General features: G+C 38.9%; 1 protein-coding gene across 2 annotated transcripts in view; it reads right to left on the minus strand.

Annotated features, from left to right (window-relative positions):
• Positions 1–14,730, minus strand: part of TBC1D15 (TBC1 domain family member 15) — a 72,125-nt gene that overhangs the window by 2,105 nt on the left and 55,290 nt on the right. For both annotated transcript variants that reach the window (XM_081083287.1, XM_081083286.1), the window contains 5 exons: positions 8,621–8,721; positions 4,107–4,206; positions 3,125–3,222; positions 1,295–1,411; positions 728–814 (listed from right to left, as the gene is read on the minus strand). In XM_081083287.1, the coding sequence (XP_080939413.1) occupies positions 728–814; positions 1,295–1,411; positions 3,125–3,222; positions 4,107–4,206; positions 8,621–8,721 (503 nt within the window). The remainder of the gene's footprint in view (positions 1–727; positions 815–1,294; positions 1,412–3,124; positions 3,223–4,106; positions 4,207–8,620; positions 8,722–14,730) is intronic.

Genomic DNA, 14,730 nt, shown 5'->3' on the forward strand with positions numbered 1-14,730 from the left:
GGTCATGGTTTGATTCCCGGTCAGGCACATGTCGGGGTTGCTAGCTCGATTCCCATGAGGAGGCATAAAGGAGGCAGCCAATGATTCTCTCTTATCATTGATGTTTCTATCTCTCTCTCCCTCTCCCTTCCTCTCTGAAGTCAATCAAAATATATTTTTAAAAATTCTACAGCCTCGATGGTTGTCACAGAAATGTTTTCATTACTTTTGTCATTTTGCCCTATTATATGATTTTCATCTAGCATGGTTAACCAACTGTTTTCAATTACATGTTGTAAATCTATAATGGTAAACAAAATTCTAGCCAATGCTTTGTGTCTGCCTTCAACTTGCTGAAACAGCCATTTATATTATTTCTAAGAAGAAGAATTTGTTCTTGAGCTCAACCCACCAAAAACATTAACAAAAACTCTTGTAATTATCTAAAATTCTGTGTACCTTGAGCCCTGGCTAGATAGCTCAAATAATTAGAGCATCATCCCGTACACCAAAAGGTTGTGGGTTCAACCCCTGGTTGGTGTGTGCACTGGAGGCAACCGATCAATGTTTCTCTCTCACATCAATGTTTCCCTCTCATATCAATGTCTCTCCTCTCTCTCTCTCTCTCTCTCTCTCTCTCTCTCTCTCTCTCTCTCTCTCTTCCTTTCTCTCTCCTCCTCCCTCTCAGTAAACATATCCTTGGATGAGGATTAAAAAAATTATATATATATATATATATACTGTATACCTTGCATTTTACCATCTGTAGAGAAATTGCTTCTGCCTTGCACAGTACATCTTCTACATCAATTTTCATGGACAATTCATTAATATGCTAAAATGAATCAATAAAATAAAATGACAATCAAAATTGGAAGCACTGTATGTTCTACTATATAAATAATTACCACTTACATTTTACTACAGATAAAATCCTTAAAATAAAAATATCCACACACTACAAACAAACAGAACATTTAATACATCTTTTCTTAGATCATTTCCCGTTTTAAAGCTGAAAAATAACTAATAAGCTTATGGAACATTAAATCTAAGAGCTGTCTCAAGTCTACTATCTTAAAGTTATAAGCAAAATAACAATATTCTTTTAGAAAACTAACGATAAAAAAAGTGTACATTGAATTTTCCTTCTCTCCTAATTACTGGCCAATATGTAATTGGTTGAACTGTCATTCCCAGAGTCACTGACAGTTTAAATTACTCGAGGGATTCAATAAATCTCCAAGAAAATGTTTTGTGTATCAAAAGAGGAAAAAAAACAAAATATCAAAATCTAAATTAAAGAAATAACTACCTTAAGTATTTCATTAAAACCATAATGCTTTTCCATTATTTGCTGCTTTTCTGATTCCAGAATAGCACAACAGAGAAGAAGATGGAAATTTTTACATGGTAGTTCAGTCCACATTACCTATAAAACAAAACAACTATTTACTAAACTGTAATAATTCTAAAACATTTTCCTCATATATACAATGCTGAACTCTAAATGCCTTCTATGTAAAGCAGAAGTTGCCTAGATGAGGTAGTCTACCAGTTTTCTAGTTAGGAAATGAGGGGTAGAAAAGGAAAGTCTTACCTTTACCTACAAAGTAATTAGCATTTTGTGAACACAATGAATTCCAAATGTGGCTCTTTAGATAACTACAATAAGCAAATCATCGAGTCTAACCAATATGATGAATGGTATTAATTAAGGAGCCACAGCTATGAGGTTAAGTTTAAGGTATAAGGGTTAGAGGCATTTTCAATATTTTCCTGAACTTTCAATTACATGCTGTTTCTCACTTTTAAATCACCTTCTGTCTCTAGAAAACTAAACCCTGTAAATAAAAAAGATTCAGTTACACAATGCATGGAACCAAAAACACCCACAGACAACTCTACATTTTAAGCATCATATTATATGTCACATGTTGTGACAAAAACTGAATCAAATATCCCAAATTTATACCCAAATGCATAAAATATTTGATCAATAGTGCACTTCTTCCTAAATATTTACTTATGCCCTCAAATTTAAGGCCTTAATTTCCCCCTGTTTAATGTACCTAATAATATCTTATCTGGAAACATAAAAAGACCCATATAACCATACTATTAAAGCATACTTAACATGTTTTCATTTCTTTTACCAGGTGTAAATCAAGTTGAATAATTTTCAGACTAATGCAATTTTTTAAAGTTTAAATGAAATTCAATTAACCTCCAAGGGTTTCCACTTAACATCCCAATATATTTGGTAAACACAGATTAGGAAGTTATTCTAACTATGTGGTAATAATATTCTCAATCCATCCTTTTAAAAAAGTTGAGTACTAAATAACAAAATTGACAACCTTTAAAAATATGATTCCAGGTCAAGAACATGCGAGTTGTGCCTGGCCAGTGTAATCCAGTGGTTGGGCATGGACCTATGAACCAAGAGGTCATCAGTTTGCTTCCCAGTCAGGACACATGCCCAGGTTGCAGACTCAATCCCCAGTATGGGGCGTGCAGGAGGCAGCTGATCAATGTTTCTCTCTCATTGATGTTTACATCTCTCTATCCCTCTTCCTTCCTCTCTAAAAATTCAATAAAAATATATTTTTAAAAAAGAAAATATGTGAGTTTTTCTTGAAACTCTGGTTTCCTCATCTGTTAAATACAGATAATAGGATGTGTTATGTTATTATTCATACTTTGCTCTAACTTAAGTTTCTGTTACAAAGCAAAATACAAGTCTTCTCCCTCCCAATATCTCAAACTATAAATACAGTGCCATCTCAACTGATTGGCCTGCTAAAAAGTCCTTGAACTCTACAACCTATACCAGAATATGGCAGAGCCTCACACAGTCAAGTCGCCCCAGCAGAGAACACAGACACAAATGGTCTAGAGAACTGGATCTGGGAAATCAACTATCCCCAAATCTCATAAGGATTATAATTTATAGAAAAAGGCTCCAAAGATCAGGTATTCAGCTCAAGATCATTAATTTTAAGGAGAGACAACAAACTATCAGAATTTTGAAGCATACTTGCTTTAGAAATTTCAGGTAGACTGGTATAATCCATTTATATTCTATAGAATAAAATGTTGCTTTCCATAATAAATAATACATTTGTATAATTTAAGAACTTACCTCCCATAATCGAAGAATATCTAGAAAACTAAATTCCCTTTTGAATCTGATTAAAAGCCATCTGAAGCAAAAGTAAAGGTATCCAGAGTCCTGAGATTCTATACAGAAGGGGAAAAAATATATATGGCTTACTCTCATGCTATTTATCTCAGAACACAGTGACCTATTTCAAACTCAAATTTCTCTATGCATTTTAGGCTATTGAAAGTCCTATAAATTTGTCTTCTACTAATTAAAGGAAACAATTCAAAGTTTGCAGGCTAACTTCTTTAAAAGAAAACAACCAAATAACAACAAATAACTCATTTTAAAAATAAATTGTTTTAAGACGTAAGTACACAGACCGGCCAATGTGGCTCAGTTGGTTGAGCATTGTCTCATGCACCAAGAGGTCGCCAGTTGAATTCCTGGTTAGGGCACATGGCCTGGGTTGTGGGCTTGATCCCCATAAGGGACATGCAGGAGGCAGCCCATCAATGTTTCTATCTCTCTCCCTCTCTCGGAAATCAATAAAAACATATTAATAAAAAAATATAAAAAAGAACAATAACTATCTTTTTTAAAAAATATTTTTAAGCCCTAATCAGTTTGGCTCAGTGGATAGAGCATCGGCCTGCAGACTCAAGGGTCCCAGGTTCGATTCCAGTCAAGGGCATGTACCTTGGTTGTGGGCACATCCCCAGTGGGGAGTGTGCAGGAGGCAGCTGATCGATGTTTCTCTCTCATCGATGTTTCTAACTCTCTATCCCTCTCCCTTCCTCTCTGTAAAAAATCAATAAAATATATTAAAAAATAAAATAAAGTAAAAAATATTTTTAAGACATAAGCATGCCAAGACAGTTTGGTCCCACACTTTTATTCCTCAGAGGAACCCTGGCAACAGCAATAGAGCGTATATGTCTTTAAAAGAGTCATTTACATTTTTTTCTCCCTATGAATTACCCTACAGTTTGCTGGGTATAGTTCTGATTCACTACCTTACCTAAGTAACTGCAAAATCCACTGTCCAACAATCGAAGTAAGGTACTTAGTTGAATTAGCTGGGTCTTCATGCCTTGCATTTGTTCTTCAAAATTCTGGTGCTTTATAGAAGGAAATACATGTTATCATATAAGTAATATTTTGTAAATATTTTTTAGTACATGATTAACTAGTAACTAAATCATGAGTCTAAAAACAAATGTTCGACTCATACCATCTATACTAATAAAAGGGTAATATGCGAATTAGACAGGACGTCTTCCAGACAAAGCGGCAGTGGCTGCTGCTGCAAGAGCTGAGCTGAGGCTCAGGCAGCCGCGGCAGCCAGCAGTGGCAGCAGCAGCAGTGTGATGGGGGAGTCACCTTCCCATGATCGGCCAGTCGCCTCCCACAGAGGGAGTCCAAACTGCGGTTCCCCACAGGGAGTGGGCCTAAGTCGTCAGTAGGACATCCCCTGAGGGTTCCCAGACTGTGAGAGGGGGCAGGCCAGATTGAGGGACCCTCCCTCCCAGTGTACAAATTTTCGTGCACCAGGCCTCTAGTACTGATATTTTTTTAAATCACAACAAATTAAAAAGCTAGACCAACATTAAAAAAGACGGAAAGAGAATCCTTGGTCTCAAACTAGGGATTATTTTCCCCTCTATTCCTTTGATTTAGATAAAAAAAGAATGTGGAAACAATTAACTATAGACTGATTGACATACTAATTTCTGACATGGAATAAGAGATTTAGTAAAAGGAAACACATCTGGGAAATAAACTTTCATCAAATCACTTCCATTTTAAAATACTTCTTCAAATTATCATATGAAAAATCTATTTTAGTTTTAACGTGTTTCATTTTAAAGAATTAACTATTTCTTAGATTTGATGACATTAGGGAAATCTGCAATGTCAAAACCATCTTTATGACAATACTAGAAGATTATATGCATCTTGCACTTTAAAATCTCTCACAAGATGGGAAACATCTGTAATAACGTCAACAATTTTTTTTTAAATCTCCCAAAGTATAAAGGTTGCATAATGTGTGATAATGCAAAAGACTCAATCCAGAAGCAGGTAGGACTAAACTAGACATTAAAGAAAATGGAAATGTAGAACAATCCCTCTTCTCAGCAAATCTGTTTTTGTTTTGGAAAACTAACTTTCCATTTTAAAATGTTATACATGTTAAAGTGTAGTATGTTTACTGTTGCTTTAAAATGAGTAAGTATAAATTTCTCAGTACTAATTTTCATTCAATAAACATCAGTAGATATAACCCACATAAACAAATGCTCTTGGGGTACTCAATAAGATTTAAGAGTGTAACGGGGTCCTAAGAGCACAAAGTTTGAGAACTGCTGTGGTTTACATGCTTCCAAAAATCTTCTAAGTTAAGTAAATTCCCTACCAACACATCAAAGATGGAGAAGGGGAACCAAAATAAATAAAAGGCTTCTTAGATTATTCTGATCTCTATAAAATGTGCGCCAACCCCTCTCTGGTGACCTACTACCCTACCCCTTGTGAAAAGCCTAAGAAGAACATCCCCTCCCTCACACCTGAAATCACCCATTCTTGGTAGAAGAAAAAAAAAAAAAGGCTACTGATTCTCAATAAACTGGTTTCTCTGTAATGATTTAAAGAACAGTTTAACAGACTAACATAAAGGTTTAAGATGATTCTTTCTCGTCATTGTTTCTCTTTCCTTTCCTCTCTGAAATCAATAAAAATATATATACATCTTTCAAAAAGATACAGCTTTGCCCTAGCTGGTTTGGCTCAGTGGATAGAGCATCGGCCTGCAGACTGAAGGGTCCCGGGTTCAATTTCAGTCAAGGGCACATGCCTGGGTTGTGGGCTCGATCCCCAGTAGGGGGTGTGCAGGAGGCAGCCAATCAATGATTCTCTCTCATCACTGATATTTCTCTCTCTCTTGCCCCTCTCCCTTCCTCTCTGAAATCAACAAAGATATAATAAAAAAATAAAAAGATATAGTTCCTTCACATTTACCACCTGGACATGTAGGGCAAAGGCAGAATTAACTCTGGTAAACAGCATCATTTTTGTTATAACACGGTTTGGGAGTACCAACTTGGCATCCCCACTACTACCCACTCAGCTATAAAAAAGAAGCACTCCCAAAATGACAGAAGCCAACTTTGAAAAAGAAGTTATTCCTGGAGAAGAAATAAGATCCATATGAATATACAAAGGGCTTCAACTGTATCTATATCTATAAATAAATGTGTGCACACATATGCATACATATATTATATATATGCATATTACATATAATGTATACATACATATACACATGCATATACATTTTATGGGGGTGTGAGGTGAGGAGAAGGGAGGGACTAAACTTTATGGCAAAATGAATGGTGGGTATAAGAAAGTTCATTAGATCGTTTTGCAAATGTTTCCATAATATTTCCATAACAAAGTCTATGCCTAGACCTACATTAGATGTGAGTAAATATCAACAAAAGTAAATCTACAGATATTACGTCAGCCATCACATAAGAAATAATAGGTTATATGAAATAAAGCTGTAACACAAAACGGAATCAAACAACTGCAGCACTGATTTAAGGGCACCAAAACAATAGCAATACAGTGAAAAATAATTGTGTAGATTTTTTGAATTGCAACATATTGACCTTTTATTCAAATATTATGGGATGTTAGTAGACAATATATTAAGAGATCTTTTTAGAATAAAGACTAGAAAAGTCCCCCAGACTATCCTCAATGAAAAAGGCAAACACAGAGAGCATTTACTGTGAAAAGACAGAACTTGAACCTTCATATACAAAAAATAATAGATTACAGGTGGTCAGAAAGTAATCTTTACATTTGAGACCTAAATACATGCACATATACGAGTGCATTTGGTATCATAAGCCATTATATTGGAACATGTCACTATTTTCTCAGTTTTATGAAATCCATTATTGTAATAAACTAAATGCAGTATGTTCATGTTAACTCTTGGAGTACCTACTGTAAGTTGAGGTCTAAACTAAGCACTGGGGAAATATTCATGTGTTTATTCTACAAAAATCTGTTGAACAACAATCTCATATCAGGCATTGGGAAAATTCTGGAAGCATACCAGACAACTAAACTAGTTAAGCAAAGACATGAACCCTTTATCAAGGAACATACTAGCTCTAGTGAAAAGGGGATAAACAGAAACACAAGGAAGGCAGGCAAGAGTTTTTATACAATTAGTATCAGTTGTACAGACCTTTGTAACAAATGCCTCAGGTTTCTAGAGCACTTAGGAGTAATTGGAACTAAGAAGGCAGGTAAAATCAATCAATCAAAAAAGGAAGACAAACTATGATATTACTACATTACTGCAATTAATAATCTTTCCAAATAATCCAAAAACATTAGTGTATAGTAAAGAACTACATAATTTGTATATTTATCAATTTAAAAGCAAAAGATATTTTAAAATCATCAAATTTCATTATGCATGTGGAAAAGGAGCAGGAGAAGTGAGGATGAGTTGAATCCATGGATGACACTTAAGTAAATAGACAAAAGTGAGAAAAATTGCAGGGGAAAGAATTGGTAAGCAACAGGGGAAGAATAGAAGGAATAGAAGGAATCAAATCAAAGAAGGTACCACTTCCAAATTCCATATTTGTATCCCAGAAACTCTAAGTTAAACCCTACATTGCTAGGAAACATTTTAAATGACTTCATATTCAAAATCTTTATCCTGTTGCAAGCAAGCCATTTCAATATCCAACTTCAAGGCCCACCATGAAGTATATTAATCTTACTCTGAAATTGTAAAGTGACCTATGTATTGATCAAGTCTTTGAATTTCATATGCCTTTATCTACTCTTAGACGCTCTTTTTTTTCTTTCTAAAAGATAACGTGAAAAGACTGTTCTATTTTATTTCCTTGTTACACTCTCTCTGTACTACTGTCCTAGAACTCCACTGCCAAGATAGATCAATGACGATAAAATGTTCTTTGTAATAATATGTATATATAGACATAGTTCAACTCTAATAACCACATGTTTCTGAGAAAAATTACTAAGAAAGTGTCAGCGTTACAAATAGTTCAAACATATCTGGAGAAAAATCAGTGACAAAATCCAAAATGTTCACAAAAGGTAAGGATATTACTTGGTATGACTAAGTTTTATCTCTGAAACAGATGATATGAAAGTTCAACTACTTCACAAGAATTGCATTCATCTATTTCATCAATATTCTGTAATGACTCATGGCTCTTCTGCAGAATATGAGCATTAACTGATATTAAGACCTGATTATTCCTGTACTACAGGCACTTTCTATTTTTTGTATTAAAAACAATGTCGGCATTTCCAAGCCTCTTGAAAAGGCTATTTAAAAAACAAACAAACAAACAACATGAAGCAAGTTTCTAAAGTCCCATCATAACTGACTAAATATAATTCATTCTTATATAATAACATTATAGAACTAAAAATTCAAATTAGTTTGATTAAAAGGAGGAACCCCGTTCTTACCATTTGGTCCATGTAGGAGGCAAAGCACCAAAAGGCATCCACCTCATTTTCCATCACATATAAAAGAGGGGAAAGTAAGTCACTCATTCCTTGCACATATCCTAAGAGGAAGAAAAAAATCATGTCTCTGAAAACCTAAGCTTTATGTATTCTTCTGTGCATATTATCTCCATTCACTTAAAACTTCATCTTTTCTTTGGTAAATATGATGTTCACCAAGAAAAGAACAGAAACAAGGAGGAAGGAAGAAGTCTAGCAATGAGGTAAGAAAGATGCGTTGTTTTCAATTGAGATGTCAAGCATCTATTTATCTTCCAGTAGGTGTCTTAGTGTAAACATCACTATCAAGAGTGGGTAATACTATTAAAAAACAGTGTGCAAGCCCTGGCCTGGTAGTTCAGTTGGTTGGACCATCGTCCCATACACTAAAAAAGTTGCGGGTTTGATTCCCAGTTGGGATGCGTACAAGAGGCAACCAACTGATGTCTATGTCTCGTTCTTTCTCTCGCTCAAAAAATCAATAAACATATCCTCAGGTTAGGATAAAAAATGAAAATATAAAAAATGTGTAGCCCTAGCCAGTTTGGCTCAGTGGACAGAGCGTCGGCCTGCGAACTGAAAGGTCCCAGGTTTGATTCCGGTCAAGGGCATGTGCCCAAGTTGGTGGGCTCAATCCCCAATGGGGGACTTGCAGGAGGCAGCCATTCAGTAGTTCTCTCTCATCATGAATGTTTCTCTCTCATTGATGTTTCTAACTCTCTATCCCTCTCCCCTCCTCTCTGTAAAAAAATCAACATATTAAAAAAAAAAAAAAGAGTACATACTCAAAAGAAATTAAATAGTCAAAGGAAAAAAATATCAAGGGAGAGATTTTTGTAAGTCAAGGAAAAGAAAGTTGCCAGGCCAGAATAGTAGTCAACAGTACCAAGCTGCCCTGAATAAGCCAAGTAAAATACACACTAACCAGGATCCAACTGCTTTAGCAACCAGATCATCGGTAATCTAAATAAAAGTAGTCACAACAAAATTATCTACCTCTTTTAAATAGACAAATTTATGTCTTCTTTGTATTCCTGTTACTCTATTCCCAAGCAATGCTAGCAATTGAGTTTAATCCAATCAATATGTTGTGCCTGAAACTGCCACTTTAAATACCTTTCTCTTTATGCTGTTAAAATTTTTCAGTTATGACACTAATTACAGCCCTTGCTTAAAAGAAAAATTGCAAAGTTAAAGAATCAGGCTCCCTATTTAAAAATGAACAGAAAGCCTTAGTTCTACTTTTCATTTAAATATGTCAAGCTTCTTATTTTTTAGTTCCAACTTATAAAACCCTCAATTTTCTTAAGTGTTTTACAATTAAATTTCAGATAAGACATAGATATTTAAACCAACAAAGGGACAAGAACGCATTCTAAGCCTTTTCCCATACATATTATCATTTAACTTTGGTTAAGTTCATACATTTGTAAAAGTTACAAAGAAATTTTTTTCCCAATGGCAACTTGGGAAATCTGTGGAAACAGATCCAAAGATTAAATTTTTAACATTCATAAAAATCTATGTGTACTGAAGCCATCTGAAGAGTATATATTTTAAAAGGGAAGGCAGTATTTCTGCTAGAAATGATATACAACTCTGCATCACTCTTATTTTTAAGAAAATGTTTTTTTAAAATGACCCAGGAAGCATATAAGCCACTCTAAAAAAAACAAAAACAAAAAAAAAACACCCTCAGATTAAATGTGTAACAAAGAGGCATGCAGGTCACTTCAGGATCTCCTTACAAATAAACATTTAGCTCCATCTGCTCGGAGCCTCTGTCCTATCATCTACTACTGTAGCTAGTCTTTATCAACCTATGTATACACTATGCCCTGTGGGAAAATATGACTCTACTCACTTTAGCATAAAAGAACACATGGGTTCCCATGGTGGGCATCCAACTGAGTTACCAAGACATACACAGAAGTCCCAGAAAAAAGGCATGTGACATGATATCGAAATGTAAACATTTCTACATATTTATTGCAGATGCTTTTTTAAAGTAACAAACATTTGCAATGATTAATTTTATATCAACCTGAGTGGGCCACAGGATGCCCAGATGTCTGGTTAAACATTATTTCTGGGAATGTCTGTGAAGGTGTTTCTAGAAGAGATTACATTTGAATTGGAGAAATGATTAAAGCAGATGGCCCTCCCCAATGTGGGTGGGTGTAATCAAATCCATTGAGAAAGCCTGAATAGAATCCTATCTAATAATAGACAAACATGGTAATTGACCATACCTCTGCTATGCTTCCCATTGGCTAATCAGCAGGATATGCAAATTAACTGCCAACAAAGATAGCAGCCGGCAGCCACGCAGCTGAAGCGAACATGAGGCTTGCTTCCTCCAGTGATGGAGGAAGCCAAGATTCCCTGCCTGCCACAGCCCAGCTCTGAGCTCCGGAAGCAACAATGTTTCAATTACAGAAGCTAAACAAACCCCAGATACCTGCTTTCAGCCAGCCGCGGCCTCAGAGCTGGAGCAAGCAGGACAGCAACGTTTCAATTATAGAAGCCAAACAAACCCAGATACCGGCTTTCAGCCAGCCACGGCCTCAGAGCTGGAGCGGCTCTCAGCTCCAATGACAGCTATAGAAGGTAAATATATCCCAGAATAAAAAAAAAAGAAAGAAAAAAGAGGCTGGGAGCTTCAGTTGCCCGCCAGCCTGAAAACGGCCCTCAGCCCCTCACCCAGACTGGCCAGGCACCCCTATGGGACCCTCACCCTAAAGGGGGTGTGGCCAGCTGCAAACAGCCATCAGCCCCTCACCCAGGCTGGCCAGGCACCCAAGCGGGACCCCCACCCTGATCCGAGACATCCTTCAGGGCAAACCAGCCGGCCCCCACCAGTGTACCAGGCCTCTGTCCTATATAGTAAGAGGGTAATATGCAAACTGACCCTAACAGCAGAAATACTGGCAATGACTGGTCACTATGACACACACTGACCACCAGAGGGCAGACGTTCAATGCAGGACCTGCCCTCTGGTGGTCAGTGTGCTCTCACAGGGGGGAGCTCTGCTCAGCCACAAGCCAGGCTGATGGCTGCCAGTACAGAGGTGGTGGTGGGAGCCTCTCCTGCCTCCTCAGCAGCGCTAAGGATGTCCGACTGCAGCTTAGGTCTGCTCCCCGCTGGCAAGTGGACATCCCCCGAGGGCTGCCGGGCTGCCAGAGGGATGTCTGATTGCCATCTTAGGCCCAATCCCCCGCGGAGCAGGCCTAAGCCAGCAAGTGGTCACCCCCGAGGGGTCCCAGACTGCAAGAGGGCACAGGCCGGGCTGAGGGGCCCCTTACCCCGAGTGCACAAATTTGTGTGCACTGGGCCTCTAGTCCTATATAATAAAGAGGTAATATGCAAATTAACCCTCACACCCTAACAAGATGGCTGCCTAAAACCAGGCTGGCAGGAGGGTGAGGGATAACCAAACGATTGAACAGCAGGTTGCGTGGGGCGACCAGACCAGCAGGGGGGTTAGTGAGGGAGGACCAAATGACTGAACAGCAGGCTGCGTGGGGCAACCAGGCCGGCAGGTGGGTCGTGAGGGGCAACCAGGCCATCGGGGGGGGGGGGGAGCAGTTGGGGGGGACCAGGCTGGTAGGAAGGGGGCAGTTTGGGGAGATCAGGCTGATGGGGGGGGGGGGGGCAGTTAGGGACGACCAGGCAGGCAGGCGAGCGATTGGGAGCCAGCAGTCCAGGATTGAGGGAGGGATGTCCAACTGCCGGTGTAGGCCCGATCACCGGCAGTCGGACATCCCGCCAAGGGGTTCCGGATTGGAGAGGGTGCAGGCTGGGCTGAGGGGACCCCCCCCACCCACCCCTGTGCATGAATTTCGTGCAAAGGGCCTCTAGTAAAAAGATAAAGGAAGGTCGAATTTGCTCTGCCTGGTTGCTTGAGCTGGGACATCCAATCTTATCCTGCCCTGTGTTCCTAGGTCTCATAACTTCAGGCATCTACACCACTGCTCCACAGCTCTCAGTCCTTCAAACTTGGTCTCTAGCTTGCAGACAGCAAATTGTGGGATTTCTTTTTCACTTTTTCTGGTTTGTGTGTGTGTGTGTGTGTGTGTGTGTGTGTGTGTGTTTGGGGGGGGCGGGGGGAGAGGAGCGGGGCAAACACATCTAATCTTAATGGCTGTTTTTCTGACAAACCCTGACGAATACAACACGTTTTTTTTAAAAAAAAAAAAAGGTTGAAAGGAAGATTAAATTGTTATCACCAAAATTTTCCTACATGGCACTGACATAGTGAAAGCAATGTCAAATATAAAGGTTAAACGAATTAAAGCATGAAAAAAATTTGATCTGAATTCAACAAAGTGCAAAGGAGTACTTACTTTACTGGGTCTTACTGACTGCATGTGGTCTATAATAAAATATTTCTAAGTGTATTATTCAAAAGATTTACAAAGCACCTTTCCACTGGAGGGAGGGAGGTAATCCTTTATTATAAAGGTATAATAAAAAATTTTTAAAAGCCAATTTAATCGTTTAAGTCTTCAGCTTTCCTAAGGCATCACTACCATATTTCTTCTGTAAGTCTTAGCTGAAGCAAGTAGTTAAATTAATCTTTGTGTTCTAGTTGCTTGTAATCTATTTCATTTTATACATGATGTTAGTTGGGATATGCCATGAGTTGCGGGGGTAGAATTAATGTACAAATTCCTTTTAATTAAAGAAAGACTAAGGCTGTTTAAATTAGCATTCAGAAACACTCAGAGCCTACACTCGTGCTGACTGATGCACATCTTAATCAGCACTACTACAATTTCTGAAGAAGTTCCCTGAAATTATTTACATAGCAACTGTTTCAGTGGAGAGGTGTGAGAAATGATATCCTTACTATCCTAGTGTATACACTCACACTGATAACATTTCATCTACATCTACCTTAATTTTCCAGGTCAACTGAACTTTAACCCTTAGAGCAGTGGTTCTCAACTTGTGGGTTGCAACCCCTTTGGGGGTCGAACGACCCTTTCACAGGGGTCGCCTAAGACCATCGGAAAAACACATATATAATTACATATATTGTTTTTGTGATTAATTACTATGCTTTAATTATGTTCAATTTGTAACAATGAAAATACATCCTGCATATCAGATATTTACATTACGATTCATAACAGTAGCAAAATTACAGTTATGAAGTAGCAATAAAAATAATTTTATGGTTGGGGGTCACCACAACATGAGGAACTGTATTAAAGGGTTGCGGCATTAGGAAGGTTGAGAACTGCTGCCTTTGAGTATCGAATTTTAAATAATCTTAGGAGTTGGAAATCATTTTTTAAAATTAGACACTCCCTGATTTCTTATATACAGCACTAGAGGCCCGGTGCACAAGAACTTGTGCACTTGGGGGGGGGGGGGTCCCCTCAGCCCGGCCTGTGCCCTCTTGCAGTCTGGGACCCCTCAGGGGATGACCACCTGCTGGCTTAGGCCTGCTCCGCGGGGGATTGGGCCTAAGATGGCAATCAGACATCCCTCTGGCAGCCTGGCAGCCTGGCAGCCCTCAGGGGATGTCCACTTGCCAGCGGGGCAGACCTAAGCTGCAGTCAGATATCCTTCGCACTGCTGAGGAGGCAGGAGAGGCTCCCACCACCACCTCTGTACTGGCAGCCATCAGCCTGGCTTGTGACTGAGCAGAGCTCCCTCATGTGGGAGCGCACTGACCACCAGGGGGCAGTTCCTGCATTGAGCATCTGCCCTCTGGTGGTGTGTGTCATAGTGACCAGTCATTGCCAGTATTTCTGCTGTTAGGGTCAGTTTGCATATTACCCTTTTACTATATAGAATAAGAGGCCTGGTGCACGGGTGGGGGCCGGCTGGTTTGCCCTGAAGGATGTCTCGGATCAGGGTGGGGGACCGCTTGGGTGCCTGGCCAGCCTGGGTGAGGGGCTGATGGCTGTTTGCAGCCTGGCCACACCCCCTTTAGGGTGGGGGTCCCATAGGGGTGCCTGGCCAGTCTGGGTGAGGGGCTGAGGGCCGTTTTCAGGCTGGCCGGTGACTGAAGCTCCCAACCTCTCCTTTTTTGCTTTTTCTTTTTTTTTTTTATTCT

Source organism: Myotis nattereri (genome assembly GCF_964212035.1).
Source record: "Myotis nattereri genome assembly, chromosome: 2".
Classification (NCBI taxonomy): domain Eukaryota; kingdom Metazoa; phylum Chordata; class Mammalia; order Chiroptera; family Vespertilionidae; genus Myotis; species Myotis nattereri.